The following is a 19,773-nucleotide window of genomic DNA, read 5'->3' on the forward strand; positions in this document are numbered from 1 at the left end:
CTACCAAGATGCAGCTATACGAGATTAGTCAGCTCTAGTCATGGTTCGTATTTGTTCATCTTGGTCGAAGTTTGAAGGCTTGAAGGCTGTTAGTGATGCGGTTTATGCGTTTTATTTCTGGGGTTTTATAAGTGGATGTTGGACGTTGGATGTTGGATGTTGGTAGAGACAATAACTAGGGAAGATACTGACGAAGAAAGGCGAGCAAAGAGAGCCAGCTCTTCTCACGCAAGACGTAGCTAGACTCGCTGGTCTCTTTAATTCTCTTCTTTTCTTCACGTCTGCTTCTGTTTATCAGGCAGCTCGACAGTGCTTGGGCTGTAGGAGGCACAAGTACATCTACCCAAGCCGTGTCTGTACTCTGTATGAAGCATCCAAGAGAAGCATCATCTATCCAGTATCATCCCCTCGCCGTCATCTCATCATCTCGTGCGTATATATAATGCTGGCTGTCTGTAGTTATCGTAGTTGTAGTTGGAAGAGCAAAAAAGACTGCTGACTTCGCCAAAAAAAAAAAAAAAACTATCGACCTTCAACTTCAACCTCAACTTCTCCCTCTTCTCCCTCTTCAACCTCTTCATCGCCATCACCAACCAGAGGGACAAGCAGAACAACGACGGACGGACAGCTGGAGAGACAGACGAGGCTCAAGTCAAGGGACGCCCTCGAGTCAGTCTGCTTTTGGGGTTCCTTTGGGTCGTTATCGCTTTCCCCCCAGCCGCCACCACCTCCACCTGTCACCACCACATCGACTACCACCGCCATCGACTGTTTCTCTCTCTCTCTATTCCATGCTCTGGTGTATGGCTCGACGCTGACCTTTGTACTCTGCAATTACCTGCGGCTGCAAGCTCGTTGATGCCTGGCTGGTCCGATGATGCATTGCTAAGACGTTTTTTCGCCCACCTCGTTAATATACATAACCCCCAAGTCGCAACGGTCTATTCTCATCCGTTGCCTCGATTCGCATACATACCCGCAAGCCGAGACATACACAACTCCAGGTACACAGTTGCTCCGTCTTCTCCGTGACGGACGTATAGACAGCACGGCGTTGTTTCACAATCGCTTCACCTTGACAACAAAGCCACCTGGATAAACACGCCTCAGACAGCCAGACCATCCAAGATAGACATAACAAACCATATTGAGTCCAAAGATGGAGCCACAGTGGCAGAACTACTCTGATATACCGGGAAACAAGCCTGGGCAGTTTACTCCCAGCGCTGGCCCGACAACCGTTGACCAGGGACAGACACACCAGCCACCTCGCGGCTTCACTTACGAGACGTACCAGCCGCCAGGCAGCGTGTCCAAGGTGCCTCCGAGCCTCAGACCGACCTCCATGGCTCCCTCTCCATCTGGCACCGGCACCAGTTCGGGCACGCCCAACGCTCGCGACCTCGATCAGGACACTCACATGGAAGACGCGGACCCGTACAACAGAGCCAAATATGCCGCTCGACCGCCCGCGCACCAGCGAAACTCGTCGCAATTCCTGGCCAACGAAGAAACCTCCTCCGCTGCTCGCAGATATTCGCCCATGAACGCCCTCTCGCCCACTTTGCCGTATAATATAAGTCCAAACACGTCGCAGAATACATATGGTTTCCCTCCCACAGCACAGTCGAGCTCACACCCTTCGCCTACCAATACGAATAACTTTGCGGGTTCTCAGTCATATCAGTCACCACCATGTATGTTGTCAGCCCAGTTTTATTTTCAGTTATCTCGAAATCAGCAGTTTCCCACCCTTCCACTCTTCGATGGGTCAAGAGCACCATTCTTGCTTGGGCAGAGACCTCACACTTTCCCTGCCGTTGTACACGGATCAAAGTATCAGCGTCCATCGTTCAGCTCTAGATCCAATGATCACTTTCCTGAACCAAGATACCCAACAAACACTTGCATTGAACGTCTTGCTGACACATCTCCAGCTGCACCCTCACGACCACACGCACCACGCCTGCCTCCTATGCAGTCCAACGACATGAGTCCTGAAAGATATTATCCGCAGTCTGCCACCCTTCAGCTTCATTCCGCCTTTGGCCAAGACAAGCCTCATCGCCCAATTTCTTATCAGCCTCAATCTGCTGGCGGTAGTCCTAGCGCAGGGATGGGAAAAGGGCCCGTACCGAAATTCCAGAGTATCAAATCTATCAATGAACTGAAGCCTAGAATAAACAAGCAACCTGCATTTCGACGAGCAAACCCGGAGGGAGGGTTCATTAGCGTATGTCCCATTCCCTTCTCCTTCCCCGCAACTTGCCCGTTTTTATTGTCCAGCGCTAATCGTTATCTTATCTACACTAGCCTCTGCAAGCACTCACGACGCACCTGCCTGCTACGTATCGAATTTGCAACCCGACCTTCAAGTATGAATCATCTAGGAATCCTCGACGTGTGTTGACCAAGCCGAGCAAAGGTGTCAAGAACGACGGCTACGATAACGATGATAGCGACTATATCCTCTACGTCAACGATATTCTCGGCAGCGAGGAGGCAAATCACAAGTACGAGACACTTGACACTTTGCATACGTCGAGCTGGCAACGACATACTGACCCTTTGACTACTAGGAACCGCTACCTCATCCTCGATGTCCTCGGTCAAGGAACCTTTGGACAAGTAGTCAAGTGCCAGAACCTCAAGACACAGGAAGTTATTGCTGTAAAGGTTATTAAGAACAGAACTGCGTACTTCAACCAGAGTATGATGGAAGTTTCTGTCCTAGACTTGGTATGTTTCGGTTACCCACCATGCGTGCCATTCTTATCTGCTAACAGTGAACAGATAAGTAGCAAGCTAGACAAGAACGACGATCACCATCTACTCCGGCTAAAGGATACCTTCATCCACCGCCAGCATCTATGTTTGGTGTTTGAGCTGTTAAGCGTTAATCTCTACGAGTTGATCAAACAGAACCAGTTCCGTGGTTTGAGTACCACGCTCGTGAGGGTGTTTGCCCAACAATTACTTAACGGACTCGCACTCCTGAACAAGGCCAGGCTGATACACTGCGATCTGAAGCCGGAGAACATCCTTTTGAAAAAGTACGTTATATTCTCGCGTTCCGATATTCAGATAACTAGCTAACGACCGGGCAGCCTCGAGAGCCCGATTATCAAAATTATAGATTTTGGATCAGCGTGTGACGAACGACAGACTGTTTATACCTATATACAATCCAGGTTCTATCGTTCTCCAGAAGTCCTTCTCGGATTACCGTAAGCAGAGCATTGCTATTCAACTATCCACCTTCATAATTACTAATATCCATGTAGATACTCCTCGGCAATCGATATGTGGTCCCTGAATGTATCGTTGTCGAGCTATTCCTCGGTCTTCCCTCTCTTCCCCGGATCGGATACAACCAAATATCCCGAATAACAGAAATGTTGGGCCTGCCTCCAGTATGGATGCTTGAAAACGGGAAACAAGCTGGTGAATTCTTTGAGAAGACGCAGGATGAGTTTGGTCGGCGGAGCTTCAGGCTGAAGAGCATGGAGCAGTATTCTCGCGAACACAACACCAAGGAACAACCAAGCAAGAAGTATTTCCAGGCTACCACACTACCGGAAATAATTAGAACATACGCGATGCCGAGAAAGAATATGAAGCAAGCTGAAATTGATAGAGGTACCTATATATCACTCCCGTATGTTATCCCCTCGTGAAGCAGAAGCTAATCCGCCGATAACAGAGATGAACAACCGTGTTGCATTCATCGACTTTGTTCGCGGCCTCTTATCTATCAACCCTCTAGAGAGATGGTCGCCGCAACAAGCCAAACTTCACCCCTTCATCACACAGCAAAAGTTCACCCAACCTTTTGTCCCGCCAGTTCACCTTAAGTCCTCCGTCATCAACAAATCTGTCGCCCCAGGAGTCCAGCAGCAACAAGCAGCGGAAGCAGCATCGAAGCAACGCGCCCAAGCAGCCCAGGCCCAAGCAAACTCCGCCGCCCAATCTGCCTACGCTCTTCAGATGAACCAGTTCAACGCCCCCCACAATCAACCTCCACCGGTCTACAATAACATGTATACTGCCCAGCAACAGCAACAAGCTCCGCCACCGCAACAACAGCCGCAACAGCAACAGGGTCCTCCTCCACCTTACCCTACGCAGCAAGGCTACCAAATGCCCATCATGCAAACGGGCCACATGTCACTTCCACCACAGCAGACACAATATAGTTCTCAGAACTTGTACGCCCAGGCCACTACCCGTGCCGGCCGACAGCGCGCTACAACGATGGACCAGCAACAAAGTGGTATCCCACAATCTATACAGCGTGTAGCCAGTCATTTGGACCCCAACTCGCCTATTCGACTACAGCCTAGTCCAGCATACTACCCACCCCCAGCAGATGGATATGCTGACTCGTCAAGCTCCGGTGCCGGTGGTCAAAGGCGAACAAGCCGGGCGAGAAACAACGGTTCACATGGTCGAAATAGAGACTTCATACGTAGTCTCGAGGACGGGGCGTTGGGAGATGGCTTCATGAACCAGAATCAGTGGCATTGATTGCTTTTGGTTTCCTGTTTTCCATTCACATATATTCCGACCAACCCCAACCGAGTATTCACTCCCCGCCGATGTACAGATTTGCAGATTTGCAGACGCGCCGCACTGCGAGCCTGAAAAATCCGTAGGCGCCGCTGAAAATGATTCTTAAGCTAGAGACCCGGGGTTTGGCTCAGTTTTGTACATTTACAAACCCCATTCGGCCCTTCCCTTCCACACTTTACAGCACATTATATACTCCGCGCAAGGCATATGCAATATAACTGCACATAGCCATAGTCTCGCGCACGTTTACGACGCCGGTCACTGAAGACCACTACTATATCACGCACCATTTGGATTTAGGGCATTGGGATAATCGATTGATATGATTTGAATTGAACTTGGTTGACGACGGACGAGGCAATTTGCAACAATGGAGGAAGGAGGAGGATTTTTCAAGAACAAAAATTTGACGAAAAGGGAGGATGGTATATTATGTGTATGTTGGGCTGGGATGAATGGACGGACAGAAAAAAGGCTGGATAGATCATCCTCCATCCCGCCATGAGCTGCTTTTGAACGAAACAAAGGAAAAGAGAGAGAGAATACTATCTTGATACGCCCCCCTTGTTTCCTTATGATCCTTTTCTTTGATACTCTTCTTCCAGCATTGATTTTATCGATATAACGTCATCCTCAAGGTGGAGGATGGCAAACGCTTGATATACGCTGTTTTACTTCTCATTCCTATTCTTTTATCTACATTTCATAACTTCCTTTCTTACCTTGGTTCTTTACTAGTTTGTTATATCCATAGCGTTGGAGTTGGTAGTTATCTCAATATATACGTCTTATATTTGCACGCTTACTCGAAGACATAGCGTACGTATACACAGGAGTCTATGGCTAGCAATAGACTTGGGGAAGAGGTCTTGATAGCCCCTTATGAGTATTCTGTATATATGGTAGACGGTGGTATCCGGCTGTTGGTATCCTAGCAGCCGAAGGAGCATCCCCTAGAATAATCCATTGACATCTTATATTTATCCTTATAAACTGAATCAGTATAAGGAACATCAAGGGTAAACCATTAGGCTGTCGATGTTCTTCTTCTCTCCTTTTTCCATATAAAATGATCGAAAAGCCGAAATTTATATCGAAGAGTCCGCGCTAACCCGATCTAGCTAGTGACCCTCGCTTAGATTTTTTTATCAAGATTTGTCGTTTTTTTGAAGGGCGAAAAGAAAAGAAGAACAACAGAAAAAACGTCAACTTCAACCCCTCCGTCAGGTCCTTGAAGCACATGATAAGGCCTTTGAACCAGCACGATGTCTCGTTTCTTCCACGGCGGCAGTGACAGCGAAAGCTCGTCTTCTGACGAGGAGGAGCTCTACAGTGATCGCGATAAGCCTGAGGATGAGGAGTCCAGCGAAGAAGAGTCTAGTGAGGAAGAGTCCTCTGAGGAGGAGAGTGATTCCGATGACGATGGTGGTTTGCAGGGTGCGAGCAAGTTCTACAAGTCAACCAAGGCCGCCGTTGAATCGGACGAGGATGAAGAGCGAGTTACTGTTATGAAGAGTGCGAAGGATAAGAGGCTAGAGGAGCTGGAACACACAATCAAGGTGATTGACAATGCGGAGAGGATTAACGACTGGGCGGTTATTTCAACCGGTATGTCTGGTGATTTTTTAGTTCTGGAGTAGGGGGAATAGGATCGGGGATTTTTCTCCGGATGCAGACGAAGAGTATGAGCTAACTTGGCGGCTGTAGAGTTCGATAAACTGAACAGACAGACTGCCAAAATTATCCAGTCAGGTCCTATTCCTAAGATTTATATCAAGGCCATTGCCGACCTGGAGGACTTCATGAACGAGACACTTGCGAAGCAGAAGGTTTCCACCAAGAAGATGAACGCCAACAACGCAAAGGGGTTTAACACTGTTAAGCAACGTCTAAAGAAGAACAACAAGGAGTACAGTACCGAGATCGAAAAGTACAGAGAGAATAAGGAAGAATACATGGAGCCCGAGCAAGAGGAAGAAGTGGTGGTGGTGGAGCGTGCTCCCCGCGCGACTACTCGCTTGGACGACGTTATGATCGGGGACGACAGCGGATTCTCGACCGTTGGTCGTGGTGGAAAGGCCCTTCAATATACCCCTGAGAGTATTCTCAAACATCTCCGTGTTGTCGTAGAGTCCAGAGGGAAGAAGAACACCGACCGCCTTGAACAAATCCGAACAATGGAGAAGCTCCTCGAGGTTGCCACTACTCCATACCACACAATCCGAACCCTCCTGACCCTCATTTCTACCCGCTTCGACCTCAGCACTACTTCTGCAAACAACTTTTTGGGCACAGACCAGTGGAAGCTCGCCGAGCGAGAGATCACCTCCCTGCTCCAGACATTGGAGGAGAATCCCGCTTATGTTGTCACCGAGGGTGCCGAGGAGTGGGAAGATGATGAGAAGATGCCACAACTTGCTCCCGGTGAAGTTCTCAAGGTTCCTGGAAGCATTGTTTCCCTCGTGGAACGATTAGATGACGAGCTCACCCGCTCTCTGCAACACATCGACCCCCACACAGCAGAGTATATCGAGAGACTCAGCGACGAACAGCTTCTATACAACAACATTGTCCGTGCTCTCATTTATGTTGAGAATCTAAACGAGACCGAGAAGTCCGAACCCAGACAGGACAGCGTGAACAGGGTCTTGATGAGAAGACTAGAGCATGTCTACTTCAAGCCTGCCCAAGTTGTTGCAATAATGGAAGAGAACTCCTGGAAAGTTATTCCTGAGAAGCTAGACTCGGGAATCACCCCTCGCGCGAAGAGCACAGATGTTTCTGCCTTGGTACAGACCCTCTGCAACTATCTGTTCCAGTACAGTGACGGCATCATCAGGGCTCGTGCTATGTTGTGCCAGATCTATTTCCTTGCCCTCCACGACAGTACCACCGTGCCAGAGACCTCATGTTGATGTCCCATTCTTACGGAAAATATCTCCAACTTTGATGTCAGCACGCAGATCCTATTCAACCGGACTCTCGTACAAATTGGCCTCTGTGCTTTCCGTGCCGGTCTTGTCTACGAAGCCCAAAACACCCTTTCAGAGGTTTGCGGCAGTGGACGACAAAAAGAACTCTTGGCCCAGGGCATCATTATGCAAAGATATTCTTCCGTCTCCCCCGAGCAAGAGAAACTTGAGCGTCAGCGCCAGCTTCCTTTCCACATGCACATTAATCTCGAGCTTCTAGAGTGCATCTACCTCACGTCCAGCATGTTCCTTGAAGTTCCGCTAATGGCTCAAACCTCATCATCGCCCGAGCTCAAACGACGAATCATCTCAAAGACTTTCCGAAGAATGCTCGACTACAACGAGCGACAAGTCTTTACCGGCCCACCAGAGAATACCCGTGACGGTGTGATTATGAGTGCGAAATTCCTCGCCGCTGGTGACTGGAAGAAGGCCTCTGCAACCCTTAACTCCATTAAGATCTGGGACCTGATGGCCCAACCCGACAAGATCAAAGTCATGCTCGCCGAGCAAATCCAAGAGGAAGGTCTACGCACTTACTTATTCACTTACGCCCCATTCTACGATACCCTCTCCATCAGCACTCTCACCGCCATGTTCGAGCTCTCAGAAAAGAGAATATCCGCTATTATCAGCCGTATGATCTCTCACGAAGAACTAAGCGCCGCCCTTGACCAGGTTAACAACGCTATTGTCTTCCGCAAGGGTGTAGAGCTGTCCAGACTTCAGAGCCAGATTGTCACACTCGCCGATAAGTCGATGTCTCTACTAGAAGCCAATGAAAAGACCCTTGAGCAACGAACACAAGGCATGACCAATGCTTTCCAACGTGACCAAGGCCACGGCGGACGAGGTGGCGGGCGTGGTGGCAGAGGCGGACAGCGAGGCGGTGGTGGTCGTGGTGGAATTGGAGGACAAGGTAGAAGGCCCGGTAACCAGCAATTCAGTGGCGGTGCCCTGGGTGGAGCGATCCGAGCATAAAAGCTTTAAGACTTTATAATTTTCTTCTACTTTATCCCCCCTGTTCTCTTTTTGACACCCAAGAAGTTAATGAAATGATGTTTTTTTTTATGATTTTCCATGTCAGCATCATTTCCTGCTTTCGTTTCTTAATTTTTTCTCCTTTTACTATGTACCGGCTCTGTCTTCACGGAATGCTTGAAGTTGAGTCTGCATCAGGGTTCAAAAAATGTCCACGCATATTATAAATGATCAATAGCAGGTTGAATAAATTATAACTTCGAGAAGATTCAATTATTAACGAAGGGATTGCTTTGGTTCTCTGTAACTAGTCCCTATCTAAGATAACTTCTTGGTTCTGATTATTACTATCCAGACCTTGTATTTCCCCGCACATCTAGAAGGTTTGATCATGTTCCCCATGTGTATTACCTCTATGTCATGGCGGATATATATATGGCCGTAGCGTGTATCTCAGCAGGTAGCATTTAATGTCTGTCTAGCGGGGGGTAAGCCATGCTTATCCAATGGCGTTCGGTTCGCGTGGAATCGTATATACCAACCCGTGTATAGCTAAGGATATAAGCCTGCCCCTTAGTTGGCAATTCTTTTATGATGAATGTTGCATCTGTAACTGGGATTCATCCACTGTCCCCTTGTAGATATTGAGGTGACCAGTATTCCTCTTCTACGCATTGAGAATCCACCCACACGAGTCCGTCCGCGAGTAGATCATCGATAACTGTTTTCGACCTCGCCTTCTCCCACTTTAGATTCAACTGTAGCATGGAGACGGTCACGAAGCCTAGCAGTTGAATAACCTCAAGGACGGTAGCTTGGTCTGTGTTAAGCTCCTTTGGTACAGACCGGACGAACTTTTTGCTACCAACTGTCACGACAGTGAAGCCGGATCCAAGTGGTGCCAAGGATTCGACAGCCCGAAGAATATCGTCCCTAACACATCCAGTCAGTTATTAGGAGTAACAGTTAGGCAAATGGAACTTACTCTGAGACCTCTAATCCCCCTCCAATGGCTTTCCCAGCTCCTACTATCCTCCGACACGTCTCTACACTTATCAACCCGCCATTCTCTGCACGTGTCTCTCTGCAGAGTTCCACCACTCGCACAGCAACTTCAAAGTAAAAGTCATTGACGCCTCCGCCGAGTATCTGCGTCCAAAAGCTGCCCCCTTCACCGAGTCCTTTCTTTCCTTTCCCTTTAATGTTACTGGCTGCAAGGGGATCAACTCCTATAGCATGGCACATACGCGCAAACTCGGCGCGGAAGGTCGGATTCGACTTGATCGTCTCTCCATGCTCGAGGGCAAAGGTATGTAGCAATGACTGGAAGACTGATAGCTGTGTCTGGAGGGAGTTAGCATGGGTCGATCTCAGGTTGGCTCCATGGGTAGCATAGGACTGTGAAGCCTGATTCCTATTCGCAAATGCTCCAAGCCCAACTCCACGACGAGACGACATGGTTGCTCCTGTTATTCTCTCTCTGTGTCTCTATCTCTCTGTCCTTCTCTTCCGTCGTCGTTTCTTATCGATACCGCTTGCTGATGTCATCACGCTGAGCCCTAAATCCCAAAAGGGGTATCCACGTGATTTAAACAAATCAGGACTAGCGTATTTTTCTTTCCACAAAACACAAAACTTCAAAAGTTTCGGTTTTTCTTCCTTTTTTATTGCGACTTCAACGACATTTTTTTCGACCAGCAAATTCAGCAAAAAGTCGACGACAGACCCATTCGACATGGCTCCTACATCTACGTATGCTACCCTGTCTTTATGTCATTTACTAATCTCCGTCCAGTGTGTATAAGTGTTGGGTTATAGTCCGTCCTTCTCGCTAGAGTCGCTTGCACCGTTTTACTTCGTTTGTGATCGATGTTAGCACCAGCTCGAACAATCCCGATGCTCCCCTTGAAGCCCTTCCGAGTGGTCTACAGAATGCAAGGATAGAGGTCAATGGGGAGGCATCACTGGGGCATTGAGGCTGAAGGTGTCCCATATCTTCTCCTTTAAATTCATTGTCGGCTCTAATCGCATTAGGATTCCCATCCCCTTGTATGAGGAATTGGTGATCCATATAACTGCGAAAATAGGCAGACACTGTTATCCCGAGCATGAATTGCATGGGGCATTGTCAATTGAGGATGCTTTGCGAGTGTTTAAGCAACATGGAAGACTACAATTCAAACCTGACACAGGAGAATTTTGCTAGTAACCCTACTGCGAGAACAATCCCTAGGCCTCATTGATTAAAATCATTTCGTCGAGTCTTGATAAAACGCCTTCAGTTGAGAATGTGGCGCTATAAGCTGCAGTTCTTACACTCGGCGAGATTATTTAACAATATGTGGTCGGACTATACTGACATCGGGCATTTAGCACCGTCCCAACCCAGGACCAAGTCCTTGTTCCTGAGACTCTCTTGAAGAAGCGCAAGAGCCAGGAGAAGGCCAGAGCCAACCGCACTGCTGAGCTTGAGAAGCGCCGCAAGGTTAGTACCTTTGATTCGTTTGCTCGTTCTATCTTGTTTCGTTTTGCCTTGTCTTGTGATGATATCACCAACGATGCGACTAGACCTTTTGGTCGATGCTGTCGCTTTCACTTTAACCATCTTTCGGGTCTGAAAGTTGCAACCCAAAACAATATCAATTTTGCATCATAGCAATTGGATGGCATGTGTACTGACTGAATGTTATCCATAGGCCAACAAGAACAAGCGCGCTGTCATTTTCAAGCGTGCTGAGTCCTATGTCAAGGAGTACCGCGATGCTGAGCGTGAGAAGATCCGCTTGGCTCGTTTGAGCAAGCAGGAGGGATCCATCTATGTCCCTGCTCAGCCCAAGCTCGTTTTCGTTGTCCGTATCAAGGGGTTAGTACTTGTTTTCTGTCATCCAGTATCATTACGTCAAATACTAACATACCTTGTAGTATCAACAAGATCGCTCCTAAGCCACGCAAAATCCTTCAACTTCTTCGTCTTCTCCAGATCAACAACGGCGTCTTTGTCAAGCTCACAAAGGCTACCGCTGAAATGTTGACCATTGTTGACCCCTACATTGCTTATGGTTACCCCAACCTTAAGAGCGTCCGTGAGCTCGTTTACAAGCGTGGCTACGGTAAAATCAACAAGCAGCGTATTGCTCTTACCGACAACCAGCTTATCGAGGAGAACCTTGGCAAGTACGGCATTGTCTGCATGGAAGACTTGATCCACGAGATCTACACCGTTGGCCCCAACTTCAAGCAAGCTAGTAACTTCCTTTGGCCATTCAAGCTCTCCAACCCAACTGGTGGTTTCCGCACTCGCAAGTTCAAGCACTTCATTGAGGGTGGTGACACTGGTAACCGTGAGGAAAACATCAACGCCCTCATCAAGCAGATGAATTAAGGTAGTCAAAAAAAAGGGTCAGGCTTTCGGCGTTAACGGGTGGTTTGGGCATGAGGTTTAATGTATTAACGAATGTCAATTATCTTTTTGTGCCTTCACATAGACCTTAAACCTATTATATCAAACCCCCGATTACTCCTATCCCCCCTCTGATATAAATGTACTCTGTACCCCTGCTGGCGCGCGAAAATATAGGTAGTCGCTTCAACGCCCTCTCCAGTTTTACATCTTGATTTAAACATACGCTCGCTCCACGGTATGATATGGGTGCTCCCACCAATAGTCAATTGTCCAGGAGGTTTGTCTTTGACCGTGGGAATTTGTCAAAATATAACCAGCCTCTCTGTCACCAATTTGTGCGGGCTCGCCTTCTTGACCGAATGGCATATTTGGCAGAATTCTAAGATCACGGTTCCGAATGTTGTTGAAGTTGCTACCTAATAGATGGAGTGAAAACACAAATGCCCTGTTTAATGATGAGAGTAATGTGAAACATTCAAAGACATCACTCTCAGCTGTCAAAGCTGAATACACAATGTATGAAGCCCAGTTGATTAGGTAAGCAAATTAATCACATGACCTAACTTCCTTTGGCGCGCGTCAACTTGACGCGAAACGCGTTTTTTAATTGATTTTACGATCTCAACAACGCGAGATTTTGACAAGCATCCTCTTCTCTCACCGAAGTAGGGGGTGTATCACGACCAAGGCCCTGCCATATTCAACACTCTCCCTTTGAAGATAGTGCATTCTTTACGATTGTTTTCCCTCTTTTTCCTAGTTCGTCAATTGCACCATGGCTGCTCGTGCCAAGTTAGCAGAGCTGAGGGCTCTCCGTGCTTCAGGGCAGAAACGCCTTGCAACTTACGAAGTCCAAGAAGATGAAGATATTTACGAACAGGTTGATGAAGAAGGCTATAAGAAAGTTGTCCGGAAACGCCTTGATCGTGACGACTTCGTTGTTGATGATAATGGCGAGGGATACGCAGACGACGGTCGAGAAGAATGGGACGATACCAGGCATGTAGCCAGCGAAAGCGACAGCGATGGCCTGCCTGTCAGGGGGAAGGCCGCTAAGCGGAAGCGAGAAGAAGAGAACCAGAGGAAGGAAAAAATAGCTAATGGAATCAACAAATATTTTACTGCGACGCTCACCAAGCAGACCTCAAAACCAAAGGTGCGCCGCCATCTCCCTTGTCTTTGACCGTGGCCGTGCCTAACAAACCGAGTATTTAGCCTGTCGCTACTGCCGACGACGAAGCCTTTCTCGCAGATATTTTGGGAGATGTAGAAACAAGCACAATCCCTTCAAAGGCCCATGTTAAAAAATCCATAAAATCTGAGACGCGGAGAAAAGTGCGAATCGTTTCGCCTCCATTTCAACTAAAGCCTAGGGTAAAGAAGGCCGAGAACGAACTAGAGAATGACAGAACACCCTCAAAGGATCATTCAGCGCTAGATGATGTCCTGGAGGATGACGGTTTCATTGATAGCGGAAATGATGATGCCATAATGAGTGAACAGCCGCTGCCTTCGTCACCTGTTGCGAATGCTGTTGAGCGGAAAACAGCCAATGCCTCGAAATCAAGACAGGAAATAATCAAGAAAGAAGAAGATGACGTGGATGACGACATGATAGACGTAGCAGAAGCTGTTGCAGACCACAGTGCCCACGTACCAAGCGTCGACATGGTTGGAAAGCGGCCGCCCCCGAAGATTAAAAAAGAAGTATATGATGATCCTATGGCATCTTCTCCTGCTCGTGCTACGACAGAAATGATCAATCCATCATCATGGAATGATGTGACAAGCAAATTGAATGTTCTCAACAGCTCAGTCTCTGAAATGCAACGGTTCGGAAAGCTTACCGCCCAGGATGCTGTCGAGGAAGATGATAGCTTGAGGTTTTTCTGGCTAGACTACACTGAAGTCAACGGCAGCTTATGCTTATTTGGCAAAGTCAAGAATAAAGCCAATGATAGCTACGTAAGTGCTTTTGTCAAGGTCGATAATATTCTAAGAAAGCTATATTTCTTGCCACGGGAATACAAGTATCGCCGAGGCCAAACTACGGATGAAGAGGTTGATATGGAAGATGTCTATGGGGAAGTAGACGAGATCATGAGTAGATCGAAAGTTGAGATGCACAAGATCAAACCATGCACTCGAAAATACGCTTTCGAATTACCTGACATCCCTAAAGAAACTGAATATCTGAAGCTCATGTATCCCTACACAAAACCTGCCTTACCAATGGATCTGAAGGGGGAGACGTTTTCTCATGTCTTTGGCACGAACACGGCTCTGTTCGAACAATTTGTCCTGTGGAAGAATATCATGGGCCCCTGTTGGCTGAAAATTGAAGATGCAGACTTTACTGCTGTCAATGGAGCGTCCTGGTGCAAGCTTGAATGTCAGGTGTCAAATCCTGCTGAGATCTCGTTAGTTCCGGATTCAGAGGAAGTCGAAACACCGCCGTTGACGCTCATGAGTTTGTCTTTCAGGACGCAGCTCAACATCAAGGAAAATAAGCAGGAGATCATCGTTGCATCGGCTCGTGTATATGAGAACCTTCTCCTCAGTGATACCACATTGCCAGAGAACCTACCTTGCAAGACCTTCACAGTCATGAGGCCATCGAATTCCACTTATCCTCTGGGTTTTGAAGCTGAGGCTAAAAAGCAGCGTGGAACGGTCATGCTAGAAAAGACTGAGCAATTCCTTCTCAGCAAGTTCCTGGCTTTGTTCGAGAAAATTGATCCCGACGTCATTATGGGTCATCAACTTCAGGAGGTGGATTTCAATGTTCTTCTTAGTCGATTACGAGAGAAGAAAACCCCTGGATGGCATCGCATCGGTAGGCTGAAGCGCGGTGAATGGCCCAAAAACTTCTCAAAAGGCTCTGGATTTTTCAGCGAAAGACATCTTTTAGCAGGAAGACTTCTTTGCGATGTTGCTAACGATATGGGAAAGTCTTTAATGATGAAATGTCAATCTTGGACTTTGACAGAAATGTGTCAACTTTACCTGGGCGAACGCGATCAGCGTCGAGAAGTCGATACCGAAGCAGCCCTCAAAACATGGGCCACGACGAAAGAAGGCCTCATGAATTTCCTTAGTCATTGCGAAGCGGATACCTACTTCATTGCTGCACTTGTGCTTAAGCTACAAATGCTTCCTTTAACTAAAGTCCTTACCAACCTTGCTGGCAACTCATGGTCTAGGACACTCAGCGGAACTAGGGCTGAACGAAATGAGTACATTTTGCTCCATGAGTTTTACCGTGGTAAATACATTTGTCCCGACAAATATGGTCAGAAGACCCAGATCAAGGTCGAAGAAAACGAAGAAGAAGATGGGATTGATAAGAAAAAGAAGGAGAAATACAAGGGTGGTCTTGTCTTTGAGCCTGAAAAGGGGCTTTATGATAAGCATGTCCTCGTCATGGATTTCAACAGTTTGTATCCCAGCATTATTCAAGAGTACAATATCTGCTTTACAACAGTAGATCGACATGCATCAGTAAGTAGTCAGGATTCACTCCCGAAGATATATACATGCTAACTGTTAGATAAGTCTGAGAATGATAGAGAGGAGAGTGTACCTGAGGTTCCAGATAGTTCTCAGGCACTGGGAATCCTTCCACGTCTTATTGCTACCCTTGTTAACCGTCGAAGAGAAGTGAAGAAGCTAATGAAAAACAAAAACGCTACTCCTGAGGAACTTGCTCTTTGGGATACCAAGCAGCTTGCTTTGAAGCTAACAGCAAACTCCATGTATGGATGCTTGGGATATACACAATCACGATTTTATGCCCGGCCACTTGCCATGCTTACGACGTTCAAGGGACGAGAAATTCTACGTAACACGAAGGAGCTTGCAGAAACTAACCAGCTCCGTGTTATCTACGGAGATACCGATTCGGTCATGATCAATACAAACACGGATAATGTTCAGGAGGCCCTGAAGGTTGGAAATGAATTCAAACGTTTGGTTAACCAGCGATACCGACTCCTTGAAATTGATATCGATAACGTGTTTAAGAGGCTGCTTCTACACGCCAAGAAGAAATACGCAGCAATTAATTTATCAGAAGTGGATGGGACGTACGTAGAGCATCTCGAGGTGAAAGGATTGGATATGAAGCGTCGAGAGTTCTGTGCTTTGTCAAAGGAGGTTTCTACCAAGTTACTACACGAAATTTTGTCTGGGGATGATGTTGAAATTGTCCTTAACAAGATTCATGATTACTTGCGTGAATTAGCACAAAAGATGCATGAATATGCCATCCCAGTCCAGAAATATGTCATCTACACGGTAAGTCATCTCCATCGCTTGCGCTGCTGTTGACGGAACCCATCTAATCATCCTCGAAGAAACTGTCCAAAAAACCAGACGAATACCCAAACAAGGAGACCATGCCTCCCGCGCAGGTAGCTCTGCGTGAACTTGCCAGAGGCAAATCGGTTCGCCCCAATGATGTTATCTCTTATATAGTAACAACTGGTGATGCAGAAACATCATCCTTGCCACCTGCTAAACGATCATACACCCTTCAAGACGTCATCAAAACAGATTCTGGATTGAAACCTGATGTGGAATTCTATCTCCTGAAACAAATATTCCCTCCAATTGAACGACTATGTGCTCCTATACCAGGCACGGACGCCGCACGATTAGCTGAATGCCTCGGCCTGGATGTCAGGAAATACCAAATCTCGAGCAATACAGCACACGGCCAACAAGAAACAGAGCTATGCGCTCTCGAGTCTCAGATTCCAGACTCTATTAGATTCGAGAAAGCCGCTAGGCTTAACCTCAAGTGCCGCTTCTGTCAGAAAACCATCATATTCGAGGGCCTCATAGGTTCGAGGGACATATGCTCTCCCAACGGCATAGTATGCCCCGACCCGGCCTGTGCTAAAACCTTTACTGTCATATCCATTATTGCACAGTTGGAAAGCCAAATCCGTGCTCAAACAGCACAGTACTATGAAGGATGGCTTGTTTGTGATGACTCTGCCTGTGGCAATCGAACACGCCAAATGAGTGTTTATGGCCAACGATGCCTGGGCCCTCGTGGACGGGCTGAGGGGTGTCTTGGCCGCATGCATTACGAATATACTGAAAAACAGCTATATAATCAATTGCTTTACTTTGCCGGGTTATGGGATGTGGAGAAGGCGAAAACCATGGCAGAGAAGGAAACGTCTGCAGAGAAAAAGGATGCGATTTTAGCACTGGCTGCCTGGAATCGGACACGGTTTGACACCGTCAAGTCCGTAGTGGATGAGTACTTGAACAAGTGCGGAAGACAGTGGGTAGAAATGGATGTTCTCTTTGGATTTGCACTGCCCTAGGGTCTATGGCATATATTTTTCAGGTAGACTCTTAGTGAATATTCAATGACAATGGCATTTGCCTTTTTCTACTGCGTTCTTTTAGGAGTTATCAGTACCAGAATTATTATTAAAGAGTATGTCTTTTGTACAAGGGTGTAATGGTATAGAATCTCATTTACATAGCAAGACACAGAACAAACGTCTTAATCACTCTATATATCTAGTAACGTCGCCAACTCAAAGGACCTAGTAATATTTTAAGTGTCATCCGCATCCACAGTCTCGATCATTTCGATTCTATGGTGATCATTGCCTGTGCGGAAGATGTGTTAGTTACATCCAGTCCCGATGCTGCTGTAGTGTCCGAAAAACAATCAATGTACCTACCAAGCATTCTTATAAATTGCAGCCTTGCAATCTGCACCCGAAGGGATGTCATCGATAATACCCATTGGTGGATATGGCTGATAAACCGCCGCGCAGACTTTCCTTGGCAGAGACTAGATCCCGGAGAGGGCTTTAAGCGTAAAGCGGACATATAGGAAGGGCAAGTGGGACCCGTCCTGAACTTATCCGCCTAACAAGTAAATTATCCTGTTGGTCCTTCCATCTGGGCCAGGACGCCATAACGCTTTGATTTTAGAAGAATAGATAGCTATCTTCTGCCTTGCCAAGTCCTTTTTCTTGGTCTGTTTCGGCCACCTCTGCCCTTGCGGTTCAGGGCCAAGCAAGGGAAGGGATATCATGACGTCGTCTTCTATGTACGGATGCCCGAGTAAGGACTCTTGTGAAGGTGGTGAACCCTGTCCTGGAGAAGATTCCCGTGGCTTGGGAGGGAATAATGACGCATATGAAGGAGGTTTATCCCGGGGAAGCGTACTATTCTGTTGTGCGTATGCCACTCGACGGCGTTGTCGGTTTCTCTCACGGATGGCCGCTGCCTCGGCAAGATCTCTCTTGTACGCACGCACTTCATCTGGGGTCCGCGGCTCATAGACCAGGGTATAGAGTCTGAGGAGACACTCATCATCTGCCTCGGCGGGACAGACAGTGGATGGTGTATGAGCAATAGACATGTTTCTTTTCTTTTTTTTTTTTTTTCATATAATAATGTCGCTCTGTATAAACAATAGCCTGCATGGATCATATGCAAAGAAGGAAAAAGAAGTGGAGATTACGAGCGATGCAGAGTCGAAAACGGCTTTTTTGTAGACAGAAAGTGGGTCTGACGTCAATACAAGCAATCCGTGGGTCCAAAGTGGGTCTGACGTCACTAAAATAAACAATGTGGGTCTGACGTCACGAAACGTCTATGCTTGATTAGTCATTAATTATATAATCTCGTATTTATAGATTATCCGTGAGAGCGGTGAAGGGCGGCAGAATAATTGATAAACTCAAAAAGCTTTTTTGTTAATCTCAATAAAAGACTCGGAGTCGACCTTTTGTATATTGTTGATCCAGGCACCGTTAGCAGTGCTATACTTCTTTTAAATGTTTCGTTCCGGAAATGCCAACCTTGGTTACACTCGTGCCTCAGGGGCGAGCACTGTCCTAAGTTCCAAAAGGATTGCAAGAATTCCGTCAGTTCTAATTCATCAGTCCCAGCATCCTAGCTATCCTTCTCGTCATTATAGCTCTGTACGCACATGGAAAAGCCGCAATTACACGGAAGATAGGGAAAGCAGGCCATATGCAACAAAATGGGGAGCAAAAGACCGCCATCGAGCCATTGGGGATAGAGGGAGATGGCAACGGAAGGCCAATAAAGAGGAAACGAGGTTAACAGAAGAGACAGAGATCAAGCAGGGAGAGGAAGGAGAAGGAGAGGAAAATGAAGAGTATGAGAGCCCAGGACGAGAACTCAAAAAACGACTCAGCCAAGCGGAATTCGAGAAGGAGATGCAATATATTCAGCGTGACCGAGTGGCTTTGGCTCGAAGAGTGAAGCAGTTACTCACGCTTGGCCATGAGGAAAAGGCAATTCTGCTAGTCAGGGCATCTCAGAATGCAAAGATTGACTGCATTGCCTCTTGGAACGCTCTGATTGAATACAAGATGAAAAACGGGCATAGAAAGGAGGCTATGAAATTATTCAATGATGTACGTCTATCTCTAGGCATTATCATTGACTCAAGGCTAATGACATGTTATTATTTCATCTAGATGAAGAAAAGAGGTCGCGCTCCAAACGAGCGAACGTTTACAACTCTCCTGTCGGGGTTGGCGGCTGGTTCGTCCAAAAACTCGTCAGAGACTGCGATAAGACTTTTTGAGTCCATGAAAAACGCCAACTCGGAATCGAAGCCTAATATCATACATATAAATGCGGTGCTGAATGTGTGCGCTCGAAACGGGGATATGAAGAACCTCTGGGCATTTGCTGGGGAGATACCAGAACACGGAGAGAGCGCACCAAACTCCGTCACATATACCATTATTCTGAACGCTATACGAACATCCGTACTCGAATTCACTGATACTCTAGATCCCGGAAATGGGCCCAGAGCAGTCAAGGAAATAC

At 47.1% G+C, this 19,773-nt stretch overlaps 7 protein-coding genes across 7 annotated transcripts; 5 read left to right on the forward strand and 2 right to left on the reverse strand.

Moving 5' to 3' along the window:
* Nucleotides 1-1,159: 1,159 nt before the first annotated feature.
* MCYG_04792 (dual specificity protein kinase YAK1) lies at nucleotides 1,160-4,527 on the forward strand (the record flags this gene model as incomplete). Its single annotated transcript, XM_002847009.1, has 8 exons — nucleotides 1,160-1,697; nucleotides 1,938-2,233; nucleotides 2,314-2,513; nucleotides 2,580-2,739; nucleotides 2,794-3,053; nucleotides 3,209-3,227; nucleotides 3,285-3,639; nucleotides 3,704-4,527. 8 exons carry the CDS (start codon nucleotides 1,160-1,162, stop codon nucleotides 4,525-4,527), a joined length of 2,652 nt encoding a protein of 883 aa, XP_002847055.1.
* A 1,310-nt stretch (nucleotides 4,528-5,837) lies between these two features.
* Nucleotides 5,838-8,525, forward strand: MCYG_04793 (eukaryotic translation initiation factor 3; the record flags this gene model as incomplete). Its single annotated transcript, XM_002847010.1, has 3 exons — nucleotides 5,838-6,180; nucleotides 6,280-7,466; nucleotides 7,536-8,525. 3 exons carry the CDS (start codon nucleotides 5,838-5,840, stop codon nucleotides 8,523-8,525), a joined length of 2,520 nt encoding a protein of 839 aa, XP_002847056.1.
* A 620-nt stretch (nucleotides 8,526-9,145) lies between these two features.
* On the reverse strand, nucleotides 9,146-9,983 carry MCYG_04794 (EAP30 family protein Dot2; the record flags this gene model as incomplete). Its single annotated transcript, XM_002847011.1, has 2 exons — nucleotides 9,146-9,458; nucleotides 9,511-9,983. 2 exons carry the CDS (start codon nucleotides 9,981-9,983, stop codon nucleotides 9,146-9,148), a joined length of 786 nt encoding a protein of 261 aa, XP_002847057.1.
* Nucleotides 9,984-10,813: 830 nt separating this feature from the next.
* On the forward strand, nucleotides 10,814-11,986 carry MCYG_04795 (60S ribosomal protein L7; the record flags this gene model as incomplete). Its single annotated transcript, XM_002847012.1, has 4 exons — nucleotides 10,814-10,833; nucleotides 10,899-11,010; nucleotides 11,222-11,388; nucleotides 11,448-11,986. The coding sequence occupies 4 exons, from the start codon at nucleotides 10,814-10,816 to the stop codon at nucleotides 11,905-11,907; spliced, it is 759 nt and encodes a 252-aa protein (XP_002847058.1).
* Nucleotides 11,987-12,703: 717 nt separating this feature from the next.
* MCYG_04796 (DNA polymerase alpha catalytic subunit) lies at nucleotides 12,704-17,267 on the forward strand (the record flags this gene model as incomplete). The annotated part of the gene is made up of 4 exons (XM_002847013.1): nucleotides 12,704-13,084; nucleotides 13,144-15,429; nucleotides 15,484-16,224; nucleotides 16,284-17,267. The coding sequence occupies 4 exons, from the start codon at nucleotides 12,704-12,706 to the stop codon at nucleotides 17,265-17,267; spliced, it is 4,392 nt and encodes a 1,463-aa protein (XP_002847059.1).
* A 551-nt stretch (nucleotides 17,268-17,818) lies between these two features.
* Nucleotides 17,819-18,325, reverse strand: MCYG_04797 (uncharacterized protein; the record flags this gene model as incomplete). Its single annotated transcript, XM_002847014.1, has 2 exons — nucleotides 17,819-18,057; nucleotides 18,130-18,325. 2 exons carry the CDS (start codon nucleotides 18,323-18,325, stop codon nucleotides 17,819-17,821), a joined length of 435 nt encoding a protein of 144 aa, XP_002847060.1.
* A 418-nt stretch (nucleotides 18,326-18,743) lies between these two features.
* MCYG_04798 (pentatricopeptide repeat protein) lies at nucleotides 18,744-19,729 on the forward strand (the record flags this gene model as incomplete). The annotated part of the gene is made up of 3 exons (XM_002847015.1): nucleotides 18,744-19,352; nucleotides 19,416-19,482; nucleotides 19,617-19,729. The coding sequence occupies 3 exons, from the start codon at nucleotides 18,744-18,746 to the stop codon at nucleotides 19,727-19,729; spliced, it is 789 nt and encodes a 262-aa protein (XP_002847061.1).
* Nucleotides 19,730-19,773: the final 44 nt, after the last annotated feature.

The sequence above is a fragment of the Microsporum canis genome, genomic scaffold (assembly GCF_000151145.1).
Source record: "Microsporum canis CBS 113480 supercont1.4 genomic scaffold, whole genome shotgun sequence".
NCBI lineage: Eukaryota > Fungi > Ascomycota > Eurotiomycetes > Onygenales > Arthrodermataceae > Microsporum > Microsporum canis.